A 12912-nucleotide genomic window follows, 5' to 3' on the forward strand; every position below is an offset into this window, starting at 1 on the left:
ATGGAGAACAGGATGAAAGTACATGAAGTACAGAAATCGCGTCAGTGCAGCTCGTGGGCAGTAGAGGACACACAGCTCATCCAACGCTGAAGGGACACACACTGCTTCTTCCCTCTTTCTTTCTCTGCTCATTTACTCCCCATCCCCGTCTGACTGTCATCGCCTCCCCTCTGTCTTTCTCCTGCTCGCGATCATTGTCAGAAACAGCATCAGCAGCGGCAGCATCAGTGCGTTACATAACAAAGGTTTTTTTGTTGGGATACAAGGGCCCTTTTGGCTGTTGAGACTCGTGGCACGTAGCCCTTTGTGATGACACCCAGAAATGACCAGAATGGACAGCTCGGTGACCTCAAACAACCCGTGGCAGAGCTGATGAATAGACAGAGTGACAGCAGAAAAAAAATAAATATACAAACAGGCTGAGAGGCATAGAGACAGACAGAGAGAAGACACATGCAGGCTGACTGAAAGATGAAATAAAAGATGGACAAACACCAAAGACACACATACACACTGAGGTTACGCAGATCGTCTTCATCCTAATGTGTCAGCTTTGATAACGTTTTCAGTGTTGATCGCTGGCATCAGCTCCTCTAGTCATCTGATCATTTATGCAATTTGTTATTCTGTCAAAGAGGGTTGTTTTTTTTGTTTTTTGTTTAGTGCAAAGCAGCCCAGATACACGTCAGCATCCTCGTTCCCACTAACAATGTCGCCTTGCAAAATGATTTTCAAGCATGTCCACCCACCGAGATGAGTGTTGTCCTGTTCTTGGAAACTCACTGTTATAAAATGTCAAACATCATCACAGTACAGCCCAGACAAGAACAGGACATTTTAATCTGTTCAATGTGGCACTAAAAGCCTGTACCTGCTTTCTCTTTAACATGTCTTGTACTTCATGTTCGGTGGCCTTCTTACTTATTTTATTTATTACGCTTTTCTACATTGTGAGTCAGTCACTAGAAAATGTGAATGAAATAAACCAAAATAAGCTTTTGATTATGTTACAATGTAGGCCGTAGAAATATCATGGCCCAATCAGTCTGCTGTATCAAAGCCATAACAAACACGTAACATTATTTTCATCATCAATTCACTTGCAGATTATTTTGTCTGTTAATCGATTAGTAGTGGTCTATAAAATGTCAGAAACGAGCGTCCACATGCTTGTCAGAGTCTTAAAATGTCCAAAATATCCCAAGAGATTCAGTTTACAATCATAATAAAACAGCAAATCTTCATAACTCAGGCGGAGGAACTAATGATTGGCAATTTCAGACATGCACTGGCACTCTGTTGTTGTGGCTGTAATGAAGTGACTTTTCAGAGAGAACTCCACATGGATTATGGTTGACCCGTGAGAAGATGTGTAACATGTGCAATACTATAATCCAGCACTGCGGTTGAATGTCTGTCCATTAAGGGCACGTTAGTATCATGATGCACCACGCGCCAGTCAGCTGTCACACCATCCCACAGCTGATAGTTTGAGTAAACATCTGGCCTGTCAGCTGTGATGGACAGGTTGTCGTCTACACATCACGTTTACATTTCAGACATTTCAGCCGGTACTTTTATCCTGAGTGACTTGTTGGAAACGAAGACTTGGAAGAAGACGCTTAAATTTAATGTAATTAAATTTGAAGCTTAAGTTTGAAGCTTACATTCCTAGATTACCTACAGTGCCTCAGACTAATTACTGAGTTGTAATCAGGCAGCTTTGTGCGAATTTAAGAGGTTTTCTTGATTCATTAATTGTTGAATCAAATATGTTCAAATTACTATTGTAGAGGACTTAGACAATTAGCAAATATTCAGATTTTAAAAGCTGGGGTTAGTAAAAATTTGGCATTTGAGCTTAAAAAAATGATTTAAACAATTATCAAAATAGTTGCAGATATATTTTTCCGTCGATTGACTAATAGATGAATCAGCTCTAAATTCCACAGCAGCCAAATATCTAATAAATACATGAGTCAAGAGGCAAACGTCTCTAATTAGAGAAGTAAATTGTACTTGTGTCAGTTCTGAATGGCACAACAAATCTCTGGATGCTACATAAACTTCTTCCTTGTCCTCAGTCCTGAAATGACCGAGAGGATAAAACACGCTTTGGGTTAAACATCAGTCTGTGTGTGTGTGTGTGTGTGTGTCAGGGGTCAACTCTGACAACTGTACTGAGCGTGTCTTTGTGCCCCGATCCCACGCCGCTGGCACCGAGTCAGAGGAGAGAAAACAAGGGCACGTCTCACTGCCTTATTTATTTATATCTTCTGGTCCTTCCCATCAGCACTGAAGCCTTTATCAGCCTCCGTCCGACACTAAAAACAATCATATTGCAGAGCAGTAAAGTAAAGAGGCCTCTCTCTTTCTCTCGCTCTGTTGTTTGTCCTGAACTCACAGAGGCCTTCTGCTCCCATTCAGTATTTTATTAGTTTTTCCAGATGGTTCAGTAAAGACAGACAGGAAGGAGAGGAGACAGAATGGGACAGGATTATTTGATGGTGATGAAACAACTCATGAAGACCAAGTTAGTTAAGTTATTACAGAGTCTCACAGTCATAGTCCTGTAAACTAGAAATCATTGGTTTTATTTAGTTAGAAAGGCCACATTTCATATTTTACCGTGAAAGAATAATAGTTGAAAAACGCAGGTAGACAATAAAAGTTGCATTTACTTTAGTGAAGTTTCAACAACTTTAGGAAAAGTAGTCCTGGGGAATAAAACTAGATTAAATGTTGTGATTGATAGGTTGTGTTTAGAACCAGAGCTACAGTGCTGAAATCACAATTAAAGTTGCATGAAGCAATAAAACCACAAATATATTATAACGCACCCCGAGGCAGAGAGCACAGGCCTCGAACCATTTAGTTTGTCCTGTACAGTTAGTGAAAACATACTCCTGTCCTCCTGGCCCCGAGCCTCTGGGAAGTGTTCCCAGGCCGGCTCACTAATCTTCTCAGTCACCAGGGCACACCAGCAAAAGTATTTTAAGGGCTCGGTCTATTCGGATATCATGGAGTGAGCAGAGCACGATCCTCACAGTTGTGCTAGGCTAAGCAGATTATCTCCGCAGCCTCATAGACTTAAACACAGAATGTGAGCTAGCTTTGCTGCCTGTGTGTTCTGCATTGAACTGGAGTCAGTGCAGAATGGTTTGACCACAGGTGACAGCTGCAACAAATGATTGTTTTTACTTCCATCAATTAATGAATCCATTGTTTGGTCTATAAAGTGCCAGCAAATTGTGATAAATGCCCACCATATTGTCCCAGAGTCCAAGCTGACATCTAAAACTGTCTGACCATCAGTCCTAAACCCAAAAGTATTCAGTTTACAGTGATAAAAACAGAAAAAAAGCAGCAAATCCTCATATTGGACAATCAGGAACTAGTGTACAGCCACGCTAGTGAAGCTGTACGTATAGAGGTGCTTTGAGCTAAATGCTAATGTCAGCATGCTAAAACACTCAAAATCAAAATGTTAACATGCTGATTTTTAGCAGGTAGAATGTTTACTGTGTTCACCGTTTTATTTTAGCGTGTAAGCATGCTTACATCTTAAATAGCACTAAACACACAGCTGAAGCGGATGCGTACGTCATTAGTTTTTCAAGTCTACAGTCACAAACTAAATAACTACAAATAGCTGCATTTGATCAGTTAAAAATGACTTGAACTAAGCAATAGTTTCCGATAAATTTTCTGTCCCTGCTTCTGCAACCCAAACTGTCCTCTCAACCAGCTAAGACTCAATTTTGGCCTCTTGGTAGTTTCCTGTGTGGTGGAAACTTGTACCACGTTTGAATCTCATCTCCTGAAGTGGAATTTCTTCCGTGTTTTCAGCTTGAAACTGAAATGTGAAATTTAGTGACTCAGCCTGGAACGCAGACTCATCAGTAACGCATGCTGTCACGTCACATCATAGCTTTTTATAAGGTTTTAGAGTTTCACAGACGCAAGCAGGAGAGCAGACTGTAATCCCATCAGCAATTATACACCTGTGGCTCAGTTTGCAACACCAGTCTGAGGACGCAGCTGTTACACAACCATGTAACCATTAGCTGCTCCTTTATCCTCCCTGTGCTCAGGTGTTCGCCTCCCAACCCACCGCCCACCACGGCCCTCACCTGTGTGTTGCGGTGCTTCCCTTGTGAGCCGACCTGGGCTGGCAGTCCCTTCTTGCACCGCCCGCCAACCCCGCCCATGGTCAGAATGACGCGCTCCAAGACCTTCCAGGCGTACCTGCCGAGCTGCCACCGGACCTACAGCTGCATCCACTGCCGAGCTCACCTGGCCAACCACGACGAGCTCATCTCCAAGGTAACCGGCGGAGGCAGCGGCGCTCTACTCCGGTGACTTGACTCATCTTACCAACCGTGGTTGCCCCTGGAAACCATTAGGACAGTACTCACATTCAGGCAGCTAATTATTACAGACTGAAAAAGAAAGCTGACTGGAGGCAGATGGTTTTACAGATGTACTTTACCTCATGTTTTGTTTTATCACAGGTAACGTTTTACTTCAGAAACAAGCAATTTACTGTATAGTACCAAATATAATTCACAAGGGTTGACAGCAATTAAAAGGACAAGCGACTAAAAAAGGGAACGGATGAGGAATTATAAAAATAAACAGCAGGCTGAACACCTGTATATCTGTGTCAGCCACCGCCACACCAATGTCTGTGGATGGATTATGTTATAAGCTGGTTGGTGAATTGGATTATGAATGCACAATCACTTTTTCCACATGCGATTATGAAAACACTGCTCACCTGTACACAAAGGCCTTCTGCTGGTCGTAACACAGCTGCGCTACATAAATCTGTCTTAATGTGTCTCTTCAATAGCAGCTTTTGTGTTTGCGGCAAATGAACGCCTGCAAGGAAATACAGTATGTGCCTTGCTAGTCATAAAGCTACTCATCCATTTGTCAACCATGATGCTATCAGCAGCATATGGGCTGTTACTGGGAGACTACACACCATTTTAAAGTAGATTTAAATAGATTTTGTCTACAGGTTTTAAAAGAAGAGCTTCTATTAAAGCAAAGGCCTGTCTCAAATCAACATGTGGGCATTTTTATAAGGAAACCAAACCAGGGCTCTTATTTGACTGACGCATTATGGCAACATAATAGCACAGTTGTATCATTTTATAGAGTTATTACAGTTTATGAAAGGGTGGATTCTTGTTTCAGCCTTTTCATCTTTGTCTCATCTTGTCTCTGCAGTCGTTCCAGGGCAGCCAAGGCAGAGCCTACCTGTTCAACTCAGTGTGAGTACTCCTTTAAAAAAAAGCATTTCCGCCCACTGGTTTGCAAATTGCTTAGCAGTCATGTGTTAGGAAAAAACTGTATGCTGGACTCAGACAGGAGACAAGTGATCGGACATGCTCAGGTTAATAATGCATATTGTTCCACATCGTAGTTGTGTTGGTTTTTGAAGTCCCAGTGTAGACGGAGCCAGCCTGTGCCTCGGAGCGCTGTCATTATCAGCTGAATTGACTGTGAAAATTAGGCTGTTTGAATCTATGCTCCACGGCCCGGTGCCCTATCAGTATGCGCTGTGTGAGTGGGTGTGAGGCAGTGACTCACTCTGAGCACATCGTACAGTACATGCAACTGAGCCACTTCAGCCACTTGCACAACACATTTTTTTTTACTTTTGTCTCTGCTTGTGTCTCTCTACTTTCCTCCCCACAAACCCACTTTCCCTCCCTCAGGGTGAACGTCGGGTGTGGCCCTGCAGAGGAGAGAGTCCTGCTCACAGGCCTGCATGCTGTAGCAGATATCTACTGTGAGAACTGCAAGACGACCCTGGGCTGGAAATACGTAAGTGTCCTTGGCTGCTGTGATGCACGGCACCACAAACTGCATCCAAGGTTAGAGGACCATAAACTGGGTGGTCGTTATTATAGCACCCCCTAATTTTATTTGCACCCTAATTATATTTGGGCCTCCTCTTCTCAGTGGTCTCCCAGGGGTCAGTACGGTTAACCAGTTAATGATGAGATAGCTTTTTCCGAACATGTGGAGACAAGGAGAAGTCTCTGTTTATCTTATGTGACTTGAGATGAGTTTTTAATGTTTTGTGGAAGTGAAAAACATCTGGTTTTCATTTCATTTGCCACTCAAACCTGAAGAGTTACATACATACAGTTTAACCTTTAGGCTTTAACAGTAGATGTCGACTTATGCTGTAGTTCATGTGGCTGATTTCGTCATAGCTGTGTTAATAATGTTGATTTGAACTGTTTCAGAGTTAAATAAGATTTGACAGCCTCACTTTGTAGCTTTGGCTAACATTAGATCTATATACAGTCAAAGTCTCTGTGATGATGTGATAAACATGTCAAAATACACATGCAGGATGTATTTAGTACAGGTGGTATTTTAGGTGTAAACATTTTAGAACTAAACAGGATCCACACATGTTAGCTGTCTTCATATATCAACAGATCTGAGCATGTGCAGCTGTCACTGGTGAACCCTGTCAGTATGGAGGTGAAAGTTTACACTATAGGGCACGTGACTGTATCCTTAACACACACACACACACACACACACACACACACACACACACACACACACACACACACACACACACACACAGTATCCTTGTTGTTTGCCTTCTAAGAGGGCTCCATTGACCAGCACTCTTTGCCTAACCTCTAACCGTAACATTCACCGCTACGTGTCTAACCTTAAACCTGATTCTTTAACCTTCCAGCCTAAAAATAGCTATTTTCCTTATGACGCCTGGTAAACACCTGGTGAAGCAGCTTCAAAAGTAGATACTTTTCTGGGTAGTTTCTATTCCTGTCACGACCCCACAAGGAAGAGAAAGCAGAGGTCACATGCATGCACAAGCACACAGACACTAGATAGGACTTAATGGAGGGCTGCCATTAATATCGGTGGTAGCAGTATTGATTTTCTGCAGCCGTCAAAGTTCTATTGAGAGGCTTGACCCACTGCACTTCTAAACCGAGAAATCTGATAACGTGCCTCTCCAGCTCTGAACCAAAATAGCCAAAGACAAAACAAGGTACAGACGCTCCACAGCAAAAGAACATTTGTATCAGCCTACACTGTGACACTGTTTATAAGAGAGGCTTACAGTATGGCAGCCGTTTTAACATTTAATAGCTAGACTGGATATATATTGCAGATATCTGTAATTCAATTCTTCCTAGTCAAAAAGAACATTTCTGATATCCACAACATCATTCTTAAGACAAATGACATCACTTTTGCCATTCATGTGTATTGGGCTTTCAATTTCAGATATCCACAATTGCATTTTTGATATCTATCTATAATTAACATTCTGGATATAAGTTATTGTGGATATCTTAAATTACCATTCTGACTAGTGAGAATAAAACTTCGACCACGAGAAATGCTATTATGGATATCTGAAATGTAATTACAGATAGGAGTGTGGTTCGATTAAGTGTTAAAATGGCTTGCCATAAGTCATATTTAAGTGTGTGGCTTTTGAACAAGAACACAAGGTTGTTAATGGACTTGGACAGGAAGCAGAAGTTGTCATTTTGTGTCACTGTTTATGGCATTCGAAAAATATTCGTTTTAAACCTTTTCAAAACAAGAGCTGTGTTGAAATGATTCCCAAAATAAATACAGTGTTTTTTAAAGGATGTATTAATAGAAAATACATCAGGCATATCTTCAGTGATTTAGTCCTGTACGTTTCCAAAGAGGCCTCTCTAAGTTTGGGGCTTGGCTTTACTGGTTGCTGCTATTATTGTCAGTTACTGGGGCCAGAAAAATCCAAATTTGGGGACGTGGGAGGTGGAAGTGGAACAAACTGAGGAGGGATTAGCGAGCAGCAGCCGCCACAGCTGAGCATGATCACGTGACCACCATGAGAGACATCTGTTCATTAATAACATATACACTCTTAACACACTCCTGTTTAATCCTTAAAATCTTTTAGTTGAAACAACACCTCACCAAAATTACCATAAATACACATATTAGAAAACAGAAAATGAGCTATTGAGCTAGCTGTATCTTGTGGAAGAGTCTGCATCCATGCCAACAGCTCTGTGAGGCCTCGCTTTGAGCTAAATGCTAACATTGTCATGCTAAAATGCTCACAATGACAATGCTAACATACTGATGTTAAGCAGGTATAATGTTCACCATGTTAGTTTTAACATGCTAACGTTTGCAAGCGCTAAACACAAAGCATGTATAATGTTCACCATCTTAGCGTGTTAGCATGCTAGCGTTTGCTAGCTTTAAACACTAAACACCCTCTCACTGGGTTAACAGTATCTCAGTTTGCTAGGCTAATGACTTTAGCAGTGATGTTTTTCAAATATACATATGTATATGAAGGTAAAGGTAATAAATAAATGGTGAAAATGAATAATTATGGTGTTGATGTATTCTACTTAATAGAACAACACAAAGCAGAGCTAAGAAGCTTCTGTGTAGCTCAGACTTTCTTTCTGATGTTTCTTATGAATCCCATTCATATTTTCCAGAGGTATTTTGGATTACACATCTAACAGTAGAAGTGCATGTTACAGCCTGCAAAATTTGTGTTGGCTGCGAGGCTCAAACCTGTGACCTTTTCTGCAGTTTCTTAGTGGTTAGAGACACATTCCTGCCAGTTTAAGGTATGACAATCCAGTCCGGTCAGTGCCTTGGTTCTGCAGGCTCCTCTGCAGTGTTTAGTGACTGAGGGTTATATAACCAGCTTCCAAAGAGCCAGTAGAAGAGACAGGCCAGGACTGAGTCAAGGATTTTCATCTGAAAAGACTGCCATGAGCAGGGGTTTTGTGTCCATATCAAACCATCCTACTGTCTGTCAAAGATATCAGCATGTTGTTATTATCTGTTCATCTGTTGTTTGAATTAAATGTTGTCTCTCTGTGTCTCCTGTCCCCTGCCACACCCTCTAGGAGCATGCCTTTGAGAGCAGTCAGAAGTATAAAGAGGGCAAGTTCATCATCGAGCTGGCCCACATGATCAAGGACAACGGCTGGGACTGAGGGACAAGCAGCCGGGACACAACCGCAGCAGGGGGTGGGGGGGTGGGTGCAGGAGGGCTGGATGGATGGACAAATGGCTGGATGGGAGGGGGGGGGGGTCGTGTGTGGTGGGTGAGTGTGTGACTTTGGTTTGGCTGATTTACCATTAACCTCTGTAACTCTCTGCCCATCCCTCCCTACCACGCCTCTTGATGTACACACACACACACACACACACACACACACACACACACACACACACACACACACACACACACACACACACACATAAAACACACATCAAGGCCCCAGACATCCCAGCTTGACAGAGAGACAGACCAGGCAGGCTTGGACGCAGCTAGCAGGACTAGGTGACTCAGCCAGCAAGACAAGATGTCTCATTTTCACGTTTGTTTTGTTTGAACTAAAACACGATTTGATAGCTCTTAAAATCATCTTCATTGTCTAACAGTAATAAAACCAGTTAACAGGAAATTTAGCCAGAAGGAGGCCAGTTGGGCCGGCCTGGCGGGGTTCATTGGCCTTGGTTGAAGAGCTGACGGGCATTCACTCTGTCCTCAGCTTGAATGAGATGACCTAAGATGATTATAGCAAATCCAGCTGATCGGGGCCATGCCAGCTGGGCCAGTGATGAGGCCTGGCGCTGAGGCTTGGCACGGAGGCCCGAGCACATGAGCGGTGGGTTGTTGCGAGAGTGGGGGGTGCAGGGATTGCCGCCCCTCTAGGCCGCTCACTCAACATGGTGGGGAGAGGAAGGTCCTGATCCAGTTATGCAGTGGCTATGATGGCTTCTGGCTGGGATCCACTCCACGTCTTGCCAGCGATGCAGCTCAGGACGGGCAGGGTGGGCAGAGAGTGAAAGAGATACAGACAGACAGCCACCAGCTTGTCCTAAAACCTCACAGGAATTTTGCCCTCGCAGCAAAGCATAGCAACTCCCCTGGGTTTTTATTCGTCCTTCGATTCAACAAGTCGTGTAAAGTGATCTGCCGATCCTTCCCGTGTATGTCTGGTGTCGGCGGACGCATTGCCGTGTCCACTTTTGTTACTTGGCCAGATAGAATTACACAACATAAGCGTGTCTCAGGTGAACAACTTTAGCTGGGATTCCCAAAGGTTTGCGAGCATCTTTCTGCTGTTGTAGGTCGATGATCAAAGGTGATGAGGCTCTCCAGGCTTCGGGGTTGGTTGGGGACACAGGCAGACACAAACACAACCCTCGCTATCAACTGTTTGATTTAAAGAAACTGGCAAACAACTGGCCAATGCATGACTGGTTTCATGGGCCTGGGGAAAATGCAAATAGTAAAAAAAAAAAGAACACAAAAGTAAGTTATTACTTTGACTGAAGTTACGAGGTATATACACATGACCACAGAGGTGTGTACTGTAGATGCATATGTATAAAAGGTAATACCTATCACTCTTAGGCTCTCTTTCAGTCTGGGATGACTGCTGTTTAACTGCTGTTACACTGATCTTCACTAACTGGCCCTCACAAAACATTATAACAAACCCACTGGGCAACATTATGAAGCAATGCACTGTTCCTTAATGCACAGACACATTATCTTCTTTTCGTTTCCCAGATTATTTTTCTTCTTCATATTTTTCCCATCTCAGTTAGCTTACTAAATATTCCTCATGCATCATGGGCCTTCGAGTTATGACACCTGGGTAATATTTGAGGTAACATTAAAGGGAAGCATTGCTCAGGTACCTTGATGCTAACTTTCCTTTGCCAAGGCCAGGATCCTACTTAATGTGTTATTCTCTGAAGGAAATGTATTATTTTCAAATGAGAGAATCCATTACGGCTGCCATCCATCCCGTGGAAATGCAACGTTAATGCATGCATGAAGTAAAACAAGTGTTCAGAAAACACTTTAGTGCTCGGTCCTCATCACGTTTTTAGTGAAATGAACATTTTGTGTGTATTAGAGTTGCAATGAAACCTTGTGCTGTAATACAACATCTTTCATCTCAGTCCATTTGAGCTGAGAGATCCTTCTGCACACAAGCATCACAGATTAAATGTGATCCTGGTTTAGAAAAGTAAAAGTAGTTGCCCGTTGATGCGGACATTGCTCAAGACGTTGCCCTGTATATGGAGAGTCCTGTTCAATACTCTCCAGTTACAACCAAACTTAAACAGATGACTCTCTTCAGTAACACGCAGCAGCTGAGTGCTCAGTCGGAGGCTGCGACATTAAACCCAGCACAACCAAAGAACCCGCCCATCAACAATAAATTGACCAAACAAAAGATCTCATTTTGCTTGGGCAAAGTGTTGCAAAACAAGGGGGTGTGTACAGCTGAAAGCCAAGGTTGTGGATAGCCTTTCTCTGTGATATATATAATGCATTATGATTTTGTAAACAAAAGATCTTAATATATGAATATATTCTATTTACTGTATTCACCACGAGGATTACCATTCATGTCAACCTCTGTGTTACAGACTGTAAATAGTGTTGATGTATTGTGTTTTATCTATGATCCATACGATGATGAATGAATATGATTTAGGTCATGTCATGCTTTCTCTCTGGTACCCCACATTGGCTGTACGATACTACTTTTTTACTGAAAATGTTTCAATTTTAATGTCTTTTGTAAAGGAGGATGCTGATGTTGACTATATATCATTGGATCTTCATCTAATAAAATGCACCTTGATATCTGTATGGAATATAGTGTTTGTTTATTCTCATGTAACCTTAAATTGGGTGTCATGCACTTTAAAAGGGCACTCCGATGATTTAGCATTGCACCTTAATTAAGTTGGGTGACTCTGAAAAGAGGCAGGTTTTGTAAAGAATTTCTACGCTTTCGTGCCAAATGCTAACATACACAGCTGCCCTACAGAGACAAAAAGGGTTTGAATTTGGTTTGAACCTTTAAATGCAGCACTGTATGGTATGTTTAGACAATCTAAAGAGCGCAGGAAAACGATTCTACAAACAAAAGTAGATTGTTGAAGTTTAGTGAATCAATCTTTATTTAAACGTGATTTAAATGTAGCTTAACCACATGAAATCACACACATTCCTCTAGATTCAGAGGCTACAGAAAAAGCAGCGATTGCTACTCTGTCAAGCTAGGCTAGTTAGCTTTTAGCAGGACCAGTTGATCTGGTGTTACATCCTTTCTCCACTCATGATTTAAGATTTAGCTACTGTTTTATTTATGTGGCAATGCAAGATAAGATAATTCTTCATTAATCTCTCAGTGGGGAAATTTGCATTGTTATAGCAGCGTACAGGATAGTGCAATAGCAAGAGACATAAGTAAGAAAAATCAAGATTTAATAAATAAAAACAATAAAGACTGACTAAAAAACAATTATAATTTACAAATTTACAAATTCACAGAATGAAAAAAAGGTAAAGGACATCTAATTGCTCAGATGTTCGAGCATCAAAATTAAATTAACTGAACTTTAGCTAAGGCTATCTCACCAGCTAGCCTTAACTAGCAGCAGTACAGTCACTGCTGTTTGGTTTTTACCTCTGTTTTCTGATTCTTGTGAATTTCTTTACATATTTCTATGGTATGATTGTCAAAAAGTCAGACTCAGGTCAGTTTCGTACAGTAGTTACTGTGCTTTGGCTTTGTAGGCTAAGCTAACATGAGTTAACATTAGCCAGCTACTGGCGTAAGGCTGTAGTATCAAAAGAGCAACGTATTGAACTGAGAAAGGGTATGTTCATTTATTATAATGAATTTGGCTTTTCGTCTGTGAGAGGAGGAGCGTGTTATTTCTTCTGTCAAAAGTTAGACTGTCTTGATTTAAAAAGCTAATGTTTTTGCAGATGGTAGGTGGGCGGCTACACCTTCAGCACACTAGTAACATTCCCGCCTAATTAAAACACACCAA

General features: G+C 41.9%; 1 protein-coding gene across 1 annotated transcript; it reads left to right on the forward strand.

The window, feature by feature from the left end:
- The first annotated feature begins 4194 nt into the window (after positions 1-4194).
- On the forward strand, positions 4195-9058 carry ypel2b (yippee-like 2b). The gene is made up of 4 exons (XM_070906344.1): positions 4195-4326; positions 5239-5282; positions 5730-5838; positions 8943-9058. The coding sequence occupies exons 1-4, from the start codon at positions 4210-4212 to the stop codon at positions 9030-9032; spliced, it is 360 nt and encodes a 119-aa protein (XP_070762445.1). The 5' UTR covers positions 4195-4209; the 3' UTR covers positions 9033-9058.
- Positions 9059-12912: the final 3854 nt, after the last annotated feature.

This window comes from Enoplosus armatus, chromosome 5 (genome assembly GCF_043641665.1).
Source record: "Enoplosus armatus isolate fEnoArm2 chromosome 5, fEnoArm2.hap1, whole genome shotgun sequence".
NCBI lineage: Eukaryota > Metazoa > Chordata > Actinopteri > Centrarchiformes > Enoplosidae > Enoplosus > Enoplosus armatus.